Source organism: Colletotrichum orchidophilum (assembly GCF_001831195.1).
Source record: "Colletotrichum orchidophilum strain IMI 309357 chromosome Unknown Scaffold_1.1, whole genome shotgun sequence".
Lineage (NCBI taxonomy): Eukaryota > Fungi > Ascomycota > Sordariomycetes > Glomerellales > Glomerellaceae > Colletotrichum > Colletotrichum orchidophilum.
In genome coordinates this window covers 705,101-725,653 of record NW_019172957.1, presented here as the reverse complement: position 1 = coordinate 725,653, position 20,553 = coordinate 705,101, and the positions used below count along the sequence as shown (strand labels likewise).

General features: G+C 52.1%; 5 protein-coding genes across 5 annotated transcripts; 2 read left to right on the top strand and 3 right to left on the bottom strand.

Annotated features, from left to right (window-relative positions):
- Positions 1-1,626: 1,626 nt before the first annotated feature.
- Positions 1,627-5,457, top strand: CORC01_00131 (MutS domain V; the record flags this gene model as incomplete). Its single annotated transcript, XM_022611789.1, has 4 exons — positions 1,627-2,040; positions 2,106-2,277; positions 2,330-4,728; positions 4,783-5,457. 4 exons carry the CDS (start codon positions 1,627-1,629, stop codon positions 5,455-5,457), a joined length of 3,660 nt encoding a protein of 1,219 aa, XP_022481794.1.
- Positions 5,458-5,822: 365 nt separating this feature from the next.
- CORC01_00130 (major facilitator superfamily transporter) lies at positions 5,823-7,740 on the bottom strand (the record flags this gene model as incomplete). Its single annotated transcript, XM_022611788.1, has 2 exons — positions 5,823-5,843; positions 5,899-7,740. The coding sequence occupies 2 exons, from the start codon at positions 7,738-7,740 to the stop codon at positions 5,823-5,825; spliced, it is 1,863 nt and encodes a 620-aa protein (XP_022481793.1).
- A 2,021-nt stretch (positions 7,741-9,761) lies between these two features.
- CORC01_00129 (uncharacterized protein) lies at positions 9,762-10,574 on the bottom strand (the record flags this gene model as incomplete). Its single annotated transcript, XM_022611787.1, has 2 exons — positions 9,762-10,354; positions 10,430-10,574. 2 exons carry the CDS (start codon positions 10,572-10,574, stop codon positions 9,762-9,764), a joined length of 738 nt encoding a protein of 245 aa, XP_022481792.1.
- Positions 10,575-12,172: 1,598 nt separating this feature from the next.
- On the top strand, positions 12,173-16,105 carry CORC01_00128 (ABC transporter; the record flags this gene model as incomplete). The annotated part of the gene is made up of 3 exons (XM_022611786.1): positions 12,173-12,513; positions 12,566-13,158; positions 13,323-16,105. The coding sequence occupies 3 exons, from the start codon at positions 12,173-12,175 to the stop codon at positions 16,103-16,105; spliced, it is 3,717 nt and encodes a 1,238-aa protein (XP_022481791.1).
- Positions 16,106-16,568: 463 nt separating this feature from the next.
- CORC01_00127 (uncharacterized protein) lies at positions 16,569-19,114 on the bottom strand (the record flags this gene model as incomplete). Its single annotated transcript, XM_022611785.1, has 5 exons — positions 16,569-16,669; positions 16,759-17,043; positions 17,114-17,138; positions 17,214-17,326; positions 18,079-19,114. The coding sequence occupies 5 exons, from the start codon at positions 19,112-19,114 to the stop codon at positions 16,569-16,571; spliced, it is 1,560 nt and encodes a 519-aa protein (XP_022481790.1).
- Between the last annotated feature and the right edge of the window lie 1,439 nt (positions 19,115-20,553).

The window sequence follows — 20,553 nt, the reverse complement described above, 5'->3', positions numbered from 1 at the left end:
ATATTGACGCTATCAGGAAAATGATACGCAAGGGTTGAGGAATGACTTTGGGACTTTTTAAAGATGCCCGCTAGCGTTTTAATTGAAAGGGGGCTGTTCAGTTGGTAAGACGGGTACTCCGAGCTCGTGCTTCGTAAATTAGCCTTCAAACGGACCTTCTATGGTAGCACTTGATGGAGGTTTTGTCAGGTTTCAGGTGATTGCGGCTCTTCCAGACACCACACGAGGTGGATTCGAATTTGCGTGTGTCGAGGCAAATTATATGGGCTGGCCAAGCCAAGCTTGTCAGTCTGCATGATGGCAATCCTGAGATCATGATGATGGGACAGCCATATTGAAAGATTGAATTGTTATTGGATTGATCTGATGGTCTCGCAAGACGGTCACAACAATTGGCTTGCTCGTAGTTTTGGTCTCAAAGAAACATTCGGTAGCAGATACAGACAGGGAAGCCTCGGAGGGCCAACGAACCACGTCGTGCCAGAAAACCAGCATCAGACACATGGTTCTAATCCCATGAATCAAGCGTCCCTTTCTTGCAGTAAATCTTACCCCAGAAAGTTTGTGCGGTGTCTTTCTCATTCCAGACGCCGAACAATCAGGAAGCTGACAAGATGCACCCGCGCAAAACTCACACGCCGTCAGCTCATCTATCCGAATTCCCATAAGCAGAGGATCCGGGATTCACAGAAGTTGTTTCAACGGTATTATTAGTTGTAGTACGACGATGGATTCTCTTCGGAGAGGCAAGATAAACATTGTCAGTGGCCGGAATGGTTCGGTGATGCAGGACGACCGGCCGACGTCCCCATCTCGTCCCTCCCCAGGCCTTCATAAGCATTATCTATACTGCCCAATATTTGTTTAAAAGACTTATATTTGGCTTTCAGTGAAGGTAAATGGGTATGGCTAAGGCCCTTGGGGCACTTTTACTCCAGAATTCGACTAAGTCTTGACGGACCTCCAAAGGTTCAACACTTCCACGTTCAAGAAGTGCAAGTCAAGGCCAATGTCAACGGGAAGAATCGAATGCAGAGGGAAGCAAAGGGAGTAGTTGAATCTGTACCAGATGATTCCCTGGGCCACAAAACTTTCTCGGTCGCCTGGAAGTGTAAGTGTCGGCTGTGGTGTTGACTGAGGTAAGTGCGGGAAGCAGTCAGTCGAACATTACGTAAGGTAGGGCAGCGGGCGAACAAAAAATGACCCCCACCAATGATCCTTGTAGCCGTCTCCCCCGGTCGTTTAATTGAAGGTAGAACGCGGCCCCCCCACCACAGGCGCGTTCAAAGCGCGACTTTCTCGAGTCTCTATTTAACTTCTGGCGCGTCATCCCGGCACCCGTCTCCAGCTTCCGCTTTAATTGGGATCAGTTTCGACAGAACAGGTTCAATACCACTGGGCACGGCGGGTCACCTTTCGCGCTGAGCCATTCCGGCATTTATTGACTCTCTCAGCAGCACAACGGCGTGTCTGCTTATTGCTGAAAGCTGTTTCCAACCACCAAGCCTATTCTATCGACCTTTCCCTAGAAAGCCTACAAGCTTCACCACTCTCATTCCAATTCGCTGAATCCATTCTCTCTTTTCCACTTGTCACCCCCAACCGGCTCCAACAGCTGTTAGCATCATGGGAGAGAGATCTTCCTCAGCAGCCCGGACGCCGGCCAAGACCCCTTCGACACTCAAGCGCCAGCCATCGTCATCGGCCGGAACCCAAAAGACCATTGTTCAGTTCTTCTCTAAATCTGCCAGTGTCTCTCGCTCAACTCCAAAGCCCACGCCTCGGGCTCCCGACTCGTCTCCCTGCTTGAGAGAGTCGACACGAACAAACACGCTTCCCAGGGCTACACAAGCTCCAAATATAACCCCTGTGCCGAGTAGCGATGTCATTGAGCCTACAAGCTCCCAGGAGAACTTGAGTGCTTCGACAACCAAGGTAGCTGATGACTCCTTGCCATCACCGTCTACTCCAGCTGAGCATGTCACTACCCAGGCCAACGGTACCAAGCTGCCTCTGCCGTCGTCAAGCCCAACCCGCAAGGTACCTCGCCCTCTCCCCTTCACCCCATGACCTCGATGGCATGCGTGCTGACAAGTCCCACCTAGTCCAGGAAGCCTGTCAACTATGCCGAGCCCTCCGACGATGAGGATGACGACCCATTCGTTCGACTCCGAACCGCAAGCACACGCCGCCGCACAAGGACACCGGCCGCCATTGTGGATGATGGCGATGACTACGAGGACGCTGCAAGCAATGACATGCCCGAAGCCGATGATGGTCGGTATTCTTCTCTCTGCATAGTGGATCATAATCTAATCAATCGACTTAGACATGATTGATTTCGTCGTTAGCGATGAGTCGGATGAAGGCTCGCAATCCAAAAAGCGGAAACGTCGCGAACCAACCAAGGCAGCGTCACGAAAGAAATCACATGTCTCATCTCCCGTCAAGGAACAAGAGTACGAAGAAGTAGACGACGAGGCCATGCTGGATGTTCCGATCCCTTCAACCGCTCAACAGTGGCGTTACGATCCTGAAAGCGTTGCGTCAGCTGCTCCCCGCACCGCTGCTCCCCAGCCAGCCCGTCGTGTTGGTAAGACGAAAGAGAAGGCGCATACCAGGGAGCCGGAGGACAGGTACCCCTGGCTCGCCAACATCGTGGACATGAACAAAAAGCCTCGAGGGGACCCTGACCACGATCCCTCATCGGTGTATATCCCACCTGGAGCATGGAACAAGTTTTCCCCGTTTGAGAAGCAATACTGGGAGATCAAGCAAAAGCTATGGGATACAGTCGTTTTCTTCAAAAAGGGCAAATTCTACGAGCTCTACGAGAACGATGCCACTATTGGTCACCAGCTCTTCGACCTGAAGCTAACGGACCGTGTTAATATGCGCATGGTCGGTGTTCCGGAGAGCTCACTTGAAATGTGGGTAAACCAGTTTGTCGCCAAGGGCTACAAGGTCGCCAGGGTTGATCAGATGGAGTCTGCGCTCGGGAAAGAGATGCGGGAGAGAGACGACGCTTCGGCCAAGAGCAAGAAAGCCGACAAAATCATCCGCCGAGAATTGGCCTGCATCTTGACAGGCGGTACCCTCGTCGATGGAAGCATGTTGCAGGACGACCTGGCCACGTACTGCGCCTCCATCAAGGAGTCCACAGTTGACGGTCAACCCGCATTTGGCATCACATTTGTTGATTGCGCAACAGGCCAATTCTCCGTCACAGAGTTTGAAGATGATGCTGATCTCACCAAGTTCGAGACATTTGTTGCTCAGACAAGTCCAAGAGAACTGATTCTGGAAAAGTCTCGGATCTCGACCAAGGCTCTCCGGATTCTCAAGAACAATACATCCCCAATGACTATCTGGAACTACCTCAAGTCTGGCAGCGAATTCTGGGACGCAGAAACCACTCGCCGCGAACTTGACAGCAGCAATTACTTCGCCAAGGAAGATGGCCGAGCGGAAGTCTGGCCCGAGACTCTGCTTAAGGCCAAGGACAAAGACTTACTCATGTCTGCCCTTGGCGCTCTAGTCCAGTATCTCAGGATTTTGAAACTAGAAGGAGATCTACTATCGCAGGGCAGTTTCGATTGGTACACTCCTATCCGCCGCAACGGAACGCTTATCCTCGACGGTCAGACTTTGATCAACCTGGAGATTTTCGCCAACACGGTCAACGGTGGGCAAGATGGCACCCTTTTCACACTTCTGAATCGCTGTGTCACCCCGTTCGGCAAGAGGCTGTTCCGCCAATGGGTGTGCCACCCTCTTTGTGATATCAAGCGGATCAACGAACGCCTGGATGCTGTAGATATGCTCAACTCCGACAGGGGCATGCGAGAGAAGTTTACGTCCCAAATGACAAAGATGCCCGACTTGGAACGCCTCATCTCCAGAATCCACGCAGCTTCCTGCAAACCAGAAGATTTCGTGCGCGTGTTGGAAGGGTTTGAACAGATCGAATACACCATGGAGTTGCTTGGGGAGGTTGGTGGCGGCAATGGCCTGGTTGAACGTCTTTTAGCCTCCATGCCGAATCTCAGTGACCCTTTGTCTTACTGGAAGACCGCGTTTGATCGAAAGAAGGCGAAGGACGATAAGCTACTCATTCCTGAACGCGGCATTGAAGAAGACTTTGACAACAGTCAAGATCGGATCGAAGCCATCAAGGAAGAGCTGCAGACTCTTCTCGCGAAGCAAAAATCGGAGCTGAAGTGTAAGGCGCTGAAATTCACCGACGTCGGTAAGGAGATTTACCAAATCGAGGCTCCCAAGGCCGTCAAGGTACCGAGAGACTGGCGTCAGATGTCCGCGACCGCAAGTGTCAAGCGATACTACTTTGAGGAGCTCACAGACTTGGTCAGGGAGCTGCAAGAAGCGGAAGAGACTCATTCCCAGATTGTCAAAGAGGTAGCCGCACGATTCTTCCACCGTTTCGATGCCGACTACGAGACGTGGTCGCAGTCAATCAGGATCATCTCACAACTTGACTGCCTCATCAGTCTCGCCAAGGCCTCGTCTTCTCTGGGCGAACCCAGCTGTCGCCCTGAATTCGTCGACCAGGAACGCAGCGTTGTCGAATTTTCTGAGCTCCGTCATCCGTGCATGTTGAATGCAGTGGCCGACTTCATCCCCAACGATATCGAACTCGGCGGTGATTCGCCAAACATTAACCTGTTGACAGGCGCCAATGCCGCGGGCAAGTCAACCGTACTGAGGATGGTAAGCGGCTTGATCCCAAAGCTTCATACTCAAGACCCTAGCTAACTCGAGCAGTCTTGCATTGCTGTTATCATGGCCCAAATTGGATGTTACGTCCCGGCTACGTCCGCTCGACTCACCCCGGTTGACCGAATCATGTCACGACTGGGTGCCAACGACAATATCTTTGCCTCTCAATCGACATTCTTCGTGGAGCTGTCAGAAACGAAGAAGATTCTGTCAGAGGCAACGCCGCGCTCTCTGGTGATCCTGGACGAACTTGGACGTGGAACCAGTTCCTATGACGGAGTTGCAGTCGCGCAGGCTGTTCTGCACCACATAGCCACACACGTGGGCTGTGTCGGCTTCTTTGCGACGCACTACCACTCCCTGGCGACTGAATTCGAGAATCATACCGAGATTCGGCCGCGCCGCATGCAGATCCACGTCGACGAAGAAGAGAGGCGCATCACGTTCCTGTACAAGCTGGAAGACGGCATTGCTGAGGGCAGCTTCGGAATGCACTGTGCGGCCATGTGCGGCATCTCCAGCCGTGTTATTGAGCGTGCCGAAGTAGCAGCCAAGGAATGGGAGCACACCAGCAGACTCAAGGAAAGCTTGGAAAAGGCCAAGTCAGGATGCTATATCCCTCTCGGTGTGCTGAGCGACGTGTCGTCCATGCTGAAGGGCGGTGATGAGATGGAGAAGAGGGGTGTCGAGGTGTTGTTGAGAACAATTGAGGCGCTGTAAAGGGTTTTGCGCGGGCAATGAAGGCGAGGTGAAGTGTCTCGCACGGATAGAATGTATTCCAGTTGTATTATGGTATGGGTCTAGCGTTCAAAGGGGTCACATCAGGCTTCTCCTACCCAAGGTTAGAGGAAAAGACAGTTGCTAAATTATAAAAGTATTTCTTCATATATTCTTCCTCGTAGGTACATGCAACCCTTTCTACGGGCACGTTGGAAAAGCTGGCCTTGTGTGAAACAAGTCTCTATGTACCCAATGGTATTCTGATGCCTCCATTTATATACTTTCCGTGCAGCAAAACTAGATGTTATTGACGATGATGGTTTATCTAGGAAGATATCAAAGGTGCCAACAGCTCCTTAGGCGTCTTACGGCGAAGACTCCAGTATCTATGTTCATTAGCTGGCGTATACTATGAATTGGAGGAACATTGTCCAAACTTACAATAGCGAATCTGCTCTTGGCTCGGATTCGTTCGCCAAAGAAGACGAGTGCCCACGGAATCAAGGTCAAGCCCGTGGCAATCCCGCCCAGCAGCGAGCCCGCGCGTTCCTCCCCTAGGTTGCGAAACAACGCGCCGGTGACGAGCGGGAAGACGCCTCCGAGGATATTTCGACAACATGACTGGGCAGCCAGCGCCGAGGATGCGTACTTGTGATAGATATCGGCAAAGTAGTTAAAGGTAGCCAGGTACACCGAGTAGATGCCCCAAGTCGCGAGCATAATGCCAAAGGCGGGCGCAGTCCAGTGGAATTCTTTCTTGGCTGTGAACCCAAAAATGAAGAGGCCCGCGGGTAGGAAGGTGGCTGTAATGCAGGTGAAGTACAGGCGCGATTCGGGCGCGTCTGCAGGGAAACGACGCCGCATGAAGATCCAGAACCGGGAGGATTCGTCGACAGGGGTGTCGGCTCGCCATTGTGACAATCGGAGGAGCCTGTCCTGAAGAATACCGACCACGGTCGCGACCACCGAACCAACGATCATGGCGGAAAAGAAGTAACCCGACTGCTCGATATCCCAATTCCGCCTGCGTGACAAGGCCAGGGGAATGCTTCCAAACGTGCAGTAGAGAACGGCCCAGGCAAACGCGCACCATATCGAGAAGAAGAACACGACGGGCTCTGTGAAGAGAAGGTGGAATGGCCGAGAGACCGACATGGAAATCAGCTTCGGAATCGATGCCCGCTCCTCGTCTTCCTTGACCAACCATCGCAAACGTTGGGCTTTGAACTGGGAGGAGCATCGACGACTCGATTGACAAGTTGCGGAAGTCTTTTCGAAACCACAGCAGGAACACCCCTGAGTGTCTCCCAAATCCGAAGCCGTGTCAGTGCCCGTGCTACTGTCCATCGTATCCTCCAGCCACACGCCATAGAAGCCCACCTTTTCCCTTTCTTCGTACCACGAGTTCAGAGCTTCGGCTTTCTTCGAAAGAATAACGGATCCCCGGCTCTCCTTGAACAGCACAGCAAGTGCAATGACGAGAACAGTGTCGACGATGACCTGATGCCAGAAGATCCACTTCCATGCCAACGTTCCGTCCCGAGACCCCATCCGCTTCACCATGAGTGAAGCTACCAAAGGGCCGGCTCCCGTTCCGGCGAGTACCGCGCCGCTGAAGAGGGCCATCGGCGTGTTTCTTTGCTCCTTTGCCCACAGGTCCGCAATAACGCCACCTATGACTGAGCTGAAGACGGAGCCACCGACACCGACTAGAAATCGAGCGATGAGTATGGTGGTCAGGTTCGGGGCAACAGAACAGACGGCCTGGAAAATAACATAGACAACGCCGGAAATAACAAAGACTGGGTATCGGCCATATATCTCTGACAAGGGCGCCAGCACCATTGGTGAGAGGGCAAAGCCAATGCAAAAGGTCGTGATTCCGGTCAGAACAAGCAGCTGAGAGGTGCCAAGGTCATCAGCCATGATGTACGACGGTGGTGAGTACGAGCCGGCCGTGTACGCGGTGAGAAAGGTAGCGACGCATGACAGCGCTAGCATAAGATATTTCCGTGGCTGAGGCCATTCCAAAGGAGAGGTGTAGCGTGAGAGGTTCAGCAATGCTGGTTCTGATGGGGGCGGCTCGGCCGAGACTTGGAAAAGGACATCTACCGGCGCGGGAAGGACTGTATCGAAAGTCAGGTATCGAAAAATGATTGTGCTATTGGCGTCGACACGGGCGTCGGGTCCCGGCAGTTGGGAAACCTCGTTGGCATTTGACGAAGTGTTGGTTCCCCTAGACCCTCGAGGCGCCTTTTCGATATCCAGAACCGCGTTCATCATTGTTGGAAACTACTTTGTTAGACGGCAATGCCGATGATGTCTGGAGCCTCAAAACAAATTTGTAGGCCGAAGAGGGAGAGTGTGGATTGGTACAAGCTCCATGACCGTTTCCAACTTGGCGCACAGGAGACCTGGAGTACAATCCATATGGAGATATGTGAAGCAGTAAGGGAGGTGAGTGAGTGAATCACGACGAAGAAGCTGGAGTCGAGGGGAACTGCAGGATATAATTATTTGTGTTAGTGACCCTCCACCTACACGAGAAGCGGCAATATGAGACTAAGAAAGGCCGTCCAAGGGTCGGATATGTGAACGGGAATAACGGCGGATGGATCCTACCCAGCCACGTTGGCAGCGGCTATTAACCCGGTCACCCGAGGGTCTACGGATACTTACACCAAGGTACCTGAAATGTGGGAGCCAAGGTAATTAGGTAGCGGTCAGAGTCAGGAGTCGGGACGAGGACGTAGTCTGGGTGCGAAGTGATGCGATGCCATGCGGCATAATGGCTCGGCAAGCGACTGGCTGAGAGGCGGGGAAAAGGCCGCAATGCCCTTGCTATTCATCATTCTTGTCTCGAAGAGTCTCCTGCTATGTGTCCGGCTGGCTTCCCAAGCGCAAGCGGAGGCGGAGGCGCATGCGCAAGCGCGAAAAACAGCTGCAGATCATCAACGGGATCTTGATTGATAAGGGCTCGAGGGTCATGACTGCTGCGCTGTACGGACCTAGCTTGGTTAGCACCTCCATGCCTGTCGAGAATGCTTCACTCTTCATCAATGTTCAAGCTGGAGAAATCCCTGCTTTCGAATACAGCCAAGCCGAAGCCACAGTAGAAGCCAAGAAGCAGACCCCACTTTCAGAGTTGAAGAAAATGGAGTCAATAATAGTAGTATGGCCATGAACAAGGGAGATCGTTGACAACTGATCAGTCGCTGGACCGCCCTTTTGGAATGAGAACCGTCATCCAGCTTATTGGTCTCATCTCATGCTGGCGGTGCCAAGTTGTGCGGTATGTCTGGCGCACCCCGTCTGATTCTGGACTACCCCATCCAGGCCCCCCTGTCTGTCTGGGGTTGGAGCGGGAGCGGCGTGGCACACACCTCTCTTCCTTCCGCTCTATTCCCGGGGGAATTTTTACCCAACGCTACCTACGGGTACCTAGTCTCCAGCAGCGTCAGAAAAGGAGACGCATCGGTTATCGGCTACTTGATCCATCGTGACGATGGTGAAAAATACTTCCTGTTTCGGTCCAACTAGGGCCAGTACGCAGGTTTAGCTATAAGTTGCTTAGAGAATCTGCCATCTCTGCGCCTACTTTTATCCCTCATAAGGGCCAAATACTCCGAATTCCAAATCTTTCTCTAAAACACACTTACAGCATAATACTAATTGATGGTATAATATGAACCTCGAGATGAACAGGCATGTAGCTCTGATTCTCAGCCTTTTCACAGCTCGACAACCCGAGCCCTACATTACCATGGCATTGTTAACGGCCATACTTCTATGGTGATGTTACTCCGTATGAACTATGCCGGAAAGTAACCAAGAATTGAAGATGGGTGGGCAGTTGGGCATTACGTAGTAGCTTGATGCTCAAAACCGTGCAATTCCCGTCGGGCACTAAGTCGTAGCCTCGGGCCCGTCGGCTTCTGACGCCTCTTCCATCTTGTTCTGTGGCCGCCTTTCCTACCCTTTTGATTCCTACGCCTTCTACTGACTGCCTATTACGCGACTTTCTAAAATATGGGATATTAAAATGCATTGCAATCCGAAAGAAGCCAAAGGACGACAATATTGGGGTATCTAGCTCTTCTCCAAAACCACCACCACCACCACCACCAACACCACATCATTAATGTTTCGAGAAGAGACTTACTTACATACCCCGCCGGCCAACCAATCATATGCCTGTAACCTGACGAAAGAGGTGAAGTTAGAACTTCCGTTCTTAAACCTAGACCCAATGCTTATCACGGTAAGCTGCCGAACCTTTTTTTAACGAACCCTCTCCGTCTATTTTATCCACGATAATCGTGACGCGAATGGCCGCCGCCGCCGCCATGGGGCTCGGCTGGAAGCTCAGCGATGATGCGTGTTGGATGCAGCTCGTATGCGGCGTACGCGGCGGGCAAGGTGCGGAAACTGACATTGGCCACGTTGTTTGACGCGTGAAAGTGCTGATACATGTCGGTCTCCGAGAAGGCACGCGAGGCAGGTTGAGAGATGCCCGCGCTGGAGCCATTCTCGTGAAAATGGTCGTGGGCAGATGCTCCCTGCTCTTGAGTGCCAGCAGCGGCCTTGGCATCTTCCTTAATCGCATGTCTTCGGCGAACGAAAGCGCGAATGATGCACATGAGGAGAATAGCAACGACCAAGCCACCAACAACGCTAACGGTGATGGTGATGAGCTTATTAACCGGAAGCGTAACGTGGTCTTCCTGACCAGGTGAGTTAGTCGACTTGGGCAGCGGCGTGTTCTGTTCGACAGAAGAGAGCGTGGAGGTGGTTAGCGAAGGCAAGAGAGTGTTCATCATAGTTGCCATCATGGGCAACTCCGAGGAGGTAATGGCCAAGGCTGACGTAAGTGCCGTCTCTTCAAGGGTGACCGTCACTAAAACGGAATGTTAGAAACATGTGCAGAATGGAGGGTCTTGAACAACGGGAGGAAGTTGCGAACAAGGCTTACCAGTGGCTGTCTTAAAGTGAGAAGTGCGGACGCGAGTGAAAACGGGATTTCCGGGCTCGGCGGAGCCTACAGTTTGAGAGGGACTGGGCACCAAGTCGGACAATGGTGATGCAGCAGCACGAGGTTGGGAGGCGAATTGGTCCATGATTGCTGTTCTGGCGCGAGAGTTGCTTGCTTAAGACCGGTGTGAATCGTTATGAATGTAGCGGACGCAGGAGGAGGCAACGAGAAGGTAAGGCGTAAGCGAAGCTGGTGGTGTTGAGAATACAGTGTTCGATGCGTGTGGAGTCAGCTTTTGAGGCGACTCAGAATGTGTCCATGAAGTAAGGTAAGGAATATTGCGAGTTCAAGGCAGTCGATCGGCCTTGTGCAGCATACATGCGTTGCCGGAAGCCAAGATAATCACCAAGCCACAGGCAAAGGTAAAGATGTGGGGAGGACGTTGGGCGATTCAACTCTTCGACGGGAAAAAAGGAGTGAAGACGCCGGCGAGATAGACAAAAAGAAAGGGAATATCACTCCTTCCCCAGCGGCATCATCACGAAGGCGGTGTGGTCCAAATGGAAGGCAGGAGGCGGAAGGCAGGAAGCGGGAGGAGAGAAGCTCGTCAAGTTCGAATGGAAAAAGAAGGCAGGCACGAAATTGGAAGGGGCGTTCTTGCCCCCGATAGCTGAGTCTGAAGTTCATCATTAGAGGACGGGGGAATACGCATCTCCTAAAGCAGACATCAGACACTACCTACCTTAGGTAGTGGTAATACAAGTTTAGGCAAAGACACGACATACCTTTTACTGACGACGCCCGATTCTTCATTCGTCTTCCTGACATTACGTCAACGATAAATACCCCTATCCCACCTACACGAGGCGTGTCGACGTTGGCTTCATCAATCACCTGCGCCGGGTTGGTCATTTTATCCTCATCACAGTAGATTGTTCCGACCACAACCACGGAGTCAGCACCATGACGTACCTTCCACGGAGACGAATGACAACCTGGAAGCAGGGCGAGAGTCACAGCTATCCGGTCGTGCTGCAGTTCCATCCGTCTCTTGGGAAGATTGGGCATCGCTGTGTACTTGCTTGTGCCGCTTTTAGACGCCTTTGTCTTTCAAACTTGATAATGAAATCAAAGATAGTTCCAGAAATCAATCCTCGGGCCGGCATATCTCCATGTTCATCGATCTAAACTGATGCTGTTTTCTTTCAACGTCCGGCCTCACCTTCCCTCGACTTCCAATGCCAATGAATAGATTCTTCTAAGCGATCTCCACAACAAAGTCATAGGAATTCGACGAGTCAAATACAATCGAGGGATTCGATGATGACGTTTCTCCCTTGTCTTGCCATATCTAAGGTAGCCCGCCAAATAAATTGCAATTTGCCCATCGATGTGTGCAGGGCGCGTTCGCTGGGACCAAGGGGCGGAAAAACGTCGCACACGATTACACCCACCCACAGAGAGGAATATAAGATCTACTGGCCCTTACATCTTAAAGCATCTTCAATAGAAAAGTCTTTGGTTACTGCTTTTCGATTACGTCTAAATTTCCTCGATTCATCCCGACGACGTACGCTTACCGCCACTTTTTGCGTTTGAACCGCAAGACGAAAGATATCCAATCGCCCAGCTTTGAGACTTTCTGCTGTCGCCGCCATGAAACTATTTCAAACTACATATCCAGAACGAAGTCTATCATGGAAATGCTTTTTTGAGTTCTTCAGAAGGCGGCACCTCCCTCCCATGACCATTGGCGTCGTCTCTGCCTTCTTCTGTGCAGCATTGCGCACGATCTTGGCTGTAGTCCTTGGTCAGCTGTTCCAGATTATGATGGACTTCGGCAGCGGTATTTCCAGTGTGTCATATGCCATGACCTCAACATCACAATGGTGTGTCGTTATCTGCATCCTCGCTGCGGGTGCTCTCGTTGGAAACTCCATGCTACTATTGAGCTGGTTCATTTCCGGCGAACTCCAGGCAAGAAGCGCACGGGAAAGCGTCTTCAATGGGCTGCTTGCTCGTGAAATGGGTTGGTACGACAAGCAAGCTGACGGCATTCCCGCCCTTCTCATCAGGATGGAAACGTAAGCCGTATGTGCTAAAGTCCTCAGGGTTTCGAATGCTGACTTGGCACAGACAGACCTGCGAGGTCCAAATTGCAACATCTCAGGTCCTTGGTTTTATTGTCGCCGACTCAGTTTCCTCGGCTGCATGCCTCACTCTTGCCTTCAGTCTCTCCTGGAAGTTGACACTCGTGTTGATTGCAAGCCTCCCTTTCGCAATTGCTGCCCTTTCCTTCGCCAACCGAAGGCTCCAACCCGCCATCGTAAATCAAAAGCAGCATCTCACTGATGGCTGTAAGCGAGTGCAAGCATGCATAGCCGCGATTGATCTTGTCAAGATATATAATGGCTTCAATCAGGAAGTAATGGGATATGGCGAGACCTTGGATGCGGCTATGGAGCAGTACTTGGTGCAGGCCCGCGGCAATGCCCTTCAGATCTCATTCATGAGTGTCTGGGTGTCGATAATCTTTGTCGGCGGCTTTTGGATCGGATTATGGCTCGTCACGAAAGGCGAGAGGTCCTCGGCAGTACTCACCACCTTTTACGCAACTCTGACGGCCTTGGAGGGAGTTTCCAACTTGATGTTCCGGTGGCTAGTTTCGAACAAGGGGATTGCAGCCGGGGAAGCTCTCAGTCAAATGACAAAAGAGCCGTTGAGTATGGGTCGCAGGGAAAGCTCAAGGGCGTCTTCGGCCCCAGCTTCTGCGCGGGGGAGGTAAAAATCAAGCAAGTAAGAAAGCCGCACCTACATTACGGGAGCCGGGACTCATTAGATTGACTATAGATAAGCTTCGCATATCCCTCCGAGCCGACGAAAATGGTATTAGAAAAGGCGTCCCTCGACTTCCCTGCAGAAGAAACACGATTCATAGTGGGCCGCAGCGGCTCGGGGAAAAGCACCTTGGGCAACCTCTTGGTCAACTTTTACGAACCTCTCCTGGGTGACATATTTACTGACAATCTACCGATCAAGATCATGGAAAAAGAGTGGCTTTGGAGGAACATCACCTTGGCCCAGCAAGACAGCGCAGTCTTCGATAACACATTGCTTTGGAACATTACTCTTGGCCATCCCTTTGCGGCAAACGAGGTTCGAACGGCATGCGACATGTCTCTATTGCAGTCCCCTATCTCCTCTCTACCTTCTGGGCTGAAGACCTGGGTTGGGACAATTGGGCATAGACTCAGCGGCGGACAGAGACAAAAGCTTGCACTGGCTCGAGCAAGGCTGCGGGATCCCCCCATTCTGATAGTAGACGAGATCAAAAGCGGACTAGATGGAGAGACTAAAGCAATGGCCATGGATGCAATTCAAGCTTGGCGAAAGACCAAAACCACCATTATCATCACACACGATCTTTCCCACATCAAACAAGACGACTACGTTTACGTTCTGAACGGCGGGTGTGTCGTCCAGGAAGGTAGACTAGAGGATATATCGCGAGATCCCCATGGGGTTTTTGCACATATTGCTGCTGATGAGATACGGGAAGTGAACGACCCAAACCAGAGCTTGCCCCCTGATAGAGTCAACGTACATCCCCTAGTCCCTGAGCTCGGGAACCTTCAACCCTCGTTGCAATTTACAAGACACAGGTGCGGCGACCTTCTAGGATCAAATGAGAACATCAAGCCTACCAAATCCCATATCTGGGACAACATGGTATCTGTTCAGGCCGCGGGCTACAATGCTAAGGCTGCCAGAAAATCCGGGCAACTCCTTCGTCAAAAGCACATTCTTACCACCAATGACGGCCTGGAGCTCGAACAAGAGAATGTCGCCCAGGTATGGCCTTTGGAAACCAACTTCGAGCATATTTCTGCTATCCTCCATACCGTGTGGCCAAACTTGGCACCGACACCCAAACTCAGACTCGTGGTTGGACTGATACTCTGTTTGATCGCTTCTGGCTGTACCCCAGTGTTTGCTTTCTGCTTCGCTCAACTTCTCGCATCATTCTGGGCTACAGAAGACCGTCTTTCTATCGGCCAAGAATGGGTCATTTGTTTGCTGATGGTGGCTATACTCAATGGACTGTCTGGTTTCCTCGGGCGTTACCTCATGGAACACGCTAGTCAGGCTTGGGTGATTTCCCTTCGCCTAAAAGCCATGAGGCGTATGCTCGAAGAACCAAAGACGTGGTTTAAAAAGCTCGAGGACCCGGCCAGCCACATTGGCGAGTGCTTGGACAAAAAGGCTGAGGAGATGCGGACGCTGGTCTCTCGTTTTGTGCCTCTTGTTGTCATGATCGTGGCGATGGCCATCATCTTGACGACATGGGCACTCAATACCTCGTGGAAGCTCACGTTAGTAGCACTATCCAGTCTCCCAGCCATTATGGCCTCGCTAAAGGTGCTTTCTGTGGCAGGCAGGAAGTGGGAGACCCTCTGTAATCGGGGGGCCGCCACGACGGCGTCTGTCATTCACGAGGCGCTTGGAAAAATCCGTGCTACCAAAGCATTCACGCAGGAGAAGTACTTTAGCCAGAGACACGCTGAACTCACCGCTTCGACGTACAGACTCGGGTTAGAAAGAGGACTCTATCTAGGACCGCTCTTCCGCTTCAACGAATCTATCAGTTACTTCGTCGTTGCGCTTGTCGGTTGGTATGGAATCCACTTGACCGCCAAAAGACTCGAGATGACGGCAACCAGTTGCCAGCAGGTGGCCAACTTGCCCCTGTTCTGCGTTGTACAGACTGCTGGTATGTTGGGCATGATGCCCCAGGTGTCTGCATCGCAAGCCGCGGCCAGCCAGGTGCTCATGTTGGCGACTCCGTCGACGATAACGTTGTTGAAACCAGAAAATTCTGAAAGGCTGACGTCGATATTCCCGATCAAGGCACGAAAGGTCTCGTTCGCCTACCCTTCACGTCCGGCTCACCGGGTCTTGCGGGACATCGAATTGGATATCGACCGCGGCCAATACGTGGCCATAGTTGGACCGAGCGGATGTGGCAAGAGTACTATTCTGTCTCTCCTTGTTGGATTGTACTGGCCATCTCTACAAGGTTCAGCACCCAGGAACAACTCGGCCCAGCTCACGTATGGAGGCATCGCGTACGATCAGATCCAGAGGGATGACCTTTGCTCTCTCGTATCCTTCGTCCCGCAAAGCCCCTTCCTTTTCCCAACAACGATAAGGGAAAACATCACATACGGACAAACAGAAACCTCGCAACTGCTTGACGATAGCAACGTCAGGAGAGCCGCACGAGAGGCGGGGATTCACGACTTCATATCGTCCCTGCCTCGGGGCTACAATACGATTGTCGGAGATGGGGGCCTGACTCTTTCAGGAGGTCAATCGCAGCGAGTGTGTATAGCTAGAGCACTAGCACGCAGACCACGACTTTTGATCTCGGACGAAGCGACAAGTGCGTTGGATAACTTATCTGCGGAGACAATCCGGCAGACACTCTGTGGTATCTTGGAAAGCACGGAGAACTCTGGCGCGAGCGTCGTAGTGGCCACGCACGATCGGGATATGATACATTTTGCCCATCGCATAGTTGTGGTGGAGGACGGCCGAGTGGTAAATGAGGAGATTTTTCAAGAGTTACAGCACCGTAAGACACCACTCTCAAAAATCGCCGAACAAGGTCAGTAGGAAGGAAACACTAGGCGCATTCTAGACAATATAGCTTTCATCGTCACGTACACTCAGGTGCTTCCATTGAAGAGACGGGTGAGCAGATCTCAGTCTCTCTGGCTTGGCGAATTGCTCATTTAACATTATGTGCTCAAGCCACCAACATAATTGGAAACCAGAATATCGCCTTCCCATTAGTCACATCCGAGGACGGTCAAGAAGGAGCGATATCCAGACCAGAAAGGTCTTGCGTATGATACAATCACTGAAATTGGACCGTCACATCCACCACTCAATGAGACTCCACATTCGATATCGTGGGGCCCTGCGCTACTCTAGGGTGACGACCATACTTTTGTCAAATCGGGCGAAGCGCTTTCTGGCCGAGATGATGAAGCACGGGTGGTATCGTAAATCGAATTTCGACTGGCATCTCCTTTTCCAAGACGACGTCAGTTCGTCGGGTAGATAGGCGTGCCCTTTAGCTGGATGACTTGGCGGCTTGGGCCTTCTCATAGATCCAGTCGTTCAGACCGTTACGGTTTCTCGCAATCTCGATGGCGTAGAACTGCATGCGGGGCGCTGAGGTGCAAGTTAGCTGATGAGCGAGTCAAAGTCACCAAACGAGATCCGGTGAGGTTCGGCAGAGGTGTTGTTGGAGGGATACTTACCGAAAATGACCTCGTTCTGGCCATATTCGGATTTGGGGCTGGCGCGGACCATGGTGCCAAAGTTGTAGTCATCAACCCTCTTCTCGTAAGCCATCATGAACTTGCGCCACCGTTCCTTGCCGGTCTTGCTCTTCATCTCGTCCTCATTAATGGTCGCGGCGGGGTCGAACTCGGGGAAATCGGTCTTCAGATGCTCGTAGATCTCGTCATCGATCTTGGTCAGGCGCAGCGAGGAGCCCTTGACCTTCTCCAGGATGTTCCAGTAGGTTTCCATGTGCTGGACGACTGCGAAAAGGCGCTGTGGTTAGCCCGCGATCGCTCAGAAAGGCGGATGCGGCAGCAGCAGTGTGCATACCCTTGACAGCGAATTGCTTCTCGATCTAGACGCAAAAAAGGAGTCAGCGCACTTCGTTCGCGGCGAAAAGAGAGGAGGAGGGGTTAGAAGGTGAGCTCACATCCTCGAGGTTATCAGCCTCTTGAGCATCGAAGTTGGCGGGAACGGGTGCCGACATGTTAACAGAGTTTCTGAGTTGAATGTATTCAATCTCAGTAGCAGTGATAGACAGGACTGTTGTTTGTTGTGTGAGCGTGGAGGGGTTGGACGAGGAAGCTTTCAAGATCTTGGTGGGGCAAGTCGTGACGATAAGAGCATGGCAGTCAGGCATCGCGGGGTTCTTTTTTCATCTTTTTTTTTTTTTTTTTTTTTGGGTACCTCCACCTTTTCGCTATACTACCATAGAGTACCTAGGTACGTGCCTTGGAAAGGTACCGAAGTACCTAGGGTACGACACGCTGACGTCAAAACAATGAGTACATAGGACTCCAAGCCTCCCCGAACCTCCCTGCCGAAGATGTGCCGACACACCTCAGCGTTGACGTTGGAACAAACGTCGTCTGCATCCACTTATCATCCGTGCTCCGTCTTTGTTTGATTGTTCTCATCCGCTGCATGCTACTGTATTCCGATAGCCGCGCGGACTTCCGCGTTGAAATCAACGACAACATCTCCTCAAATAGTCGCTCTGGATGTCGATCCTTCCTCCAGCCAGCTCCCTTCTGAACCCCTAGGCGATCTACCCGATGTTGCCCAGTCAGACGTCGTGGACGCCTGGGAATGGACATCCATCTCTCTCTTTGACATGCTTCGTCGAAGTCTGTGAACCAGGACTTGCATTCTGTATTCTAGACTTGTCTCGTCAGTGGCTATCGACTCTTTAGACGTCTTTCCGATCAGTTGCGTTCTGCTGCCTGGACGTTCACATGCGTCGCCGTCCTCTGATGCATCTCTCGTGCCTCTGGACGCATAGGCAACCGACATACGCCCATTCAGTGGGTTCTCATACGGTTGTGTCAGCATGACTGCTCCCTCAGGAAAACAGAGGCCGCGCAGGTATTGTCGAGAATGATCATCCAACTGAAATTTGCCGTGCCCCTTATCGATCCACGAGGATTGGCCGGAGATTCGTGGCCATATTGACGAAGGTGCTACTCGATACGTATGGAGCTTGATTTCGTCGCTTCTTTCGGGGACGGGAAAGATCCGGCGCAGCAGAGAGTGCGTGTAGCCGTTGCTGAAACCGCAAAGGCGCATCGAGTCAACCAGGCCTTCTAGGCGCACGAATGGTTCGCAGATTCTTAGGAACTCGTCCGGGCAGTAGGAAAAATCGGCACCAAAACTTGAACGTTTGGCTGCAAACGTCTGTTCAGGCTCCGTCGACGATCTTTGGTCATTCTGCTCAGCGGCAGGCTTGGAGCCTGGGGGTAGATGGTCGGAAGGGCGTTCACCCCAGAATCTCCGGCAGAGCAGCACAAGGCTCCTGAGTGTCGACTGGTTCTTCCGCCTCAACTGGCCTTTGACGAACGTGCCGATAAGGTCGTCCATGTTGATGGTTCCTGCGCGCAGTTTACAGGCCTCCTTACCTGGCCCGAAACCCAATCGCGTCAGGTCGAGCTCGACGACGACCTGCTGTATGAAGTGGCCGTATTTGTTGCACCACAATGTTGCCAAGGGGTTCAAGTGTGGGCCGACGAAAGGCGACAAGGTGACATGGAAGCGCTCTATCATGAGGAATGCAACCATCATGTCCGCGCGCAGAGAGAAGGATACGGCGAGATACGACTGCAGCGGCCCCATGGCGGCAGCGAGCGAAGTGTACTCATCGTCACTCCAAACCTCTCTCATGAATCGACCGTCGGAGAGACAGATTGGAATGTCTGAGTTGTGATCGGCGATGAGATACTGGCATATCTGGAAGCGTGCTACTGCAGGCAATCTGAGGTACGGGGAGGTCGGTTCCTGCTGCTGCGTTCGCTGATGGTCTGCGAAGAACATCGCAACCGATTTCTCGAAATCCATGGCTTTGTCAGGCAACGCTTGTCCACGTCGGTATCTGTGGTAGACAACGTCGATTGAGCGATCCCATGGCGGGAGATTCTTCCGTGGTGAAGCAGCTGGCCATCCCGACTTGGGTCTTTCCATCAACGTCCTGGCTGCCTTCGGAGGTAAAGCTGCGGGAAAGGGATAGGGCAGAGGGGTCGAGATGTTTCTCGTCAACGCTGGCTTCGGCTTCGTCACTGCGGCTTCGTCAGTATCGGAATTCCACGAAGGCTGAACGACTCGAGAAATAAGAGTAGTCGTGGTGCCTTCCTCGAGAATCTTGTTCACAAAACTCACTCTTTCTGTTGGTATGGCCGATGCTGCTGGTCAGTTTGACACTCTCAATTTTGTTGTTGTATTTTCTTCTGCCCAACCTCTTCTGTTTATTTCAAGTGAAGTAAATCTGGTTTTGTGTTGTTGAAGTCCGCCTCTGTCACGTTTGTGAAAAATGAGTGTGTTTTCCTTCCCTCGAGGTGCTGGGCAGGCTTCACTTAGGAATTGAGCGCTCATCCACGCGTATTCACCTTCACCTTCCTTCCTACACTTTACTTTCACTTTGATTTTCATCTCAGCTTTTCACTTGCACTCTTGCCTTTTCTGTGAGATGGAACCAATTTTGCGTGCTTTTGCTTTATTTCAAGGCAGAACAAGCTCCCAGAAGACCAAATCGACGTAACTTGCCACCACCAGTGATTTCCTAGGTACATTGAATTCGATCCAATGTATTGCTTACCGAGGCAGCCTGGCCTACAGCATATGGACCGCTGAGTCGTACACATCGCAGCTCTATAGCTGTATGTATCCGGTTGCACCCCGACAATCGACCCGCTTCTCCGGCGCCGAGTGGACCGCGGCTCCGTGCATGCTCCGGCAGCTCAACCGGCTTTGCTACGGTAATACATCTGGCCAAGGTAGTACCATGGTGAAGGAGAATCACCTCCCATTTACCGAGGCCATTATTGATGCAGGCTTACTGCCTGCATACGCTATTAAAGGCAGGCAATTTCCTCGAGTCTGCTGTGCCGTTTTCATATGAGGACAGTTATTCGTTGGTTGGTGCAGGGGTACGCGTTCTGCGCTGACAATATGCCGCTGTTCGGTCAAAGGGTTAGCGAAGTAGGTCGGAGATACCGGCGAATTCTGTTCCTCTCCTTGCGTCGTAGAGAGAAGATGGTCGGAAGCAGGCAGTCTAAAGGGAGTTTGCAGGGATCTTGCCAAGCGGGTTGGCACCGCATCCAAGGTAAGCTTAAGGGACGAACGCTGCCGTGACGGCTCGGGTGATCGATCCCCTCCAAGCGCGGGCGCCGGAGAGATCTAGTCATTGGTTCACGGAAATGGCTCGCTCCAACGGGTGCTGCAGCACCCATGTCACGTACAGAAGTTCATACCACCCCCCAAGGGAATCACAAAACTAGGCT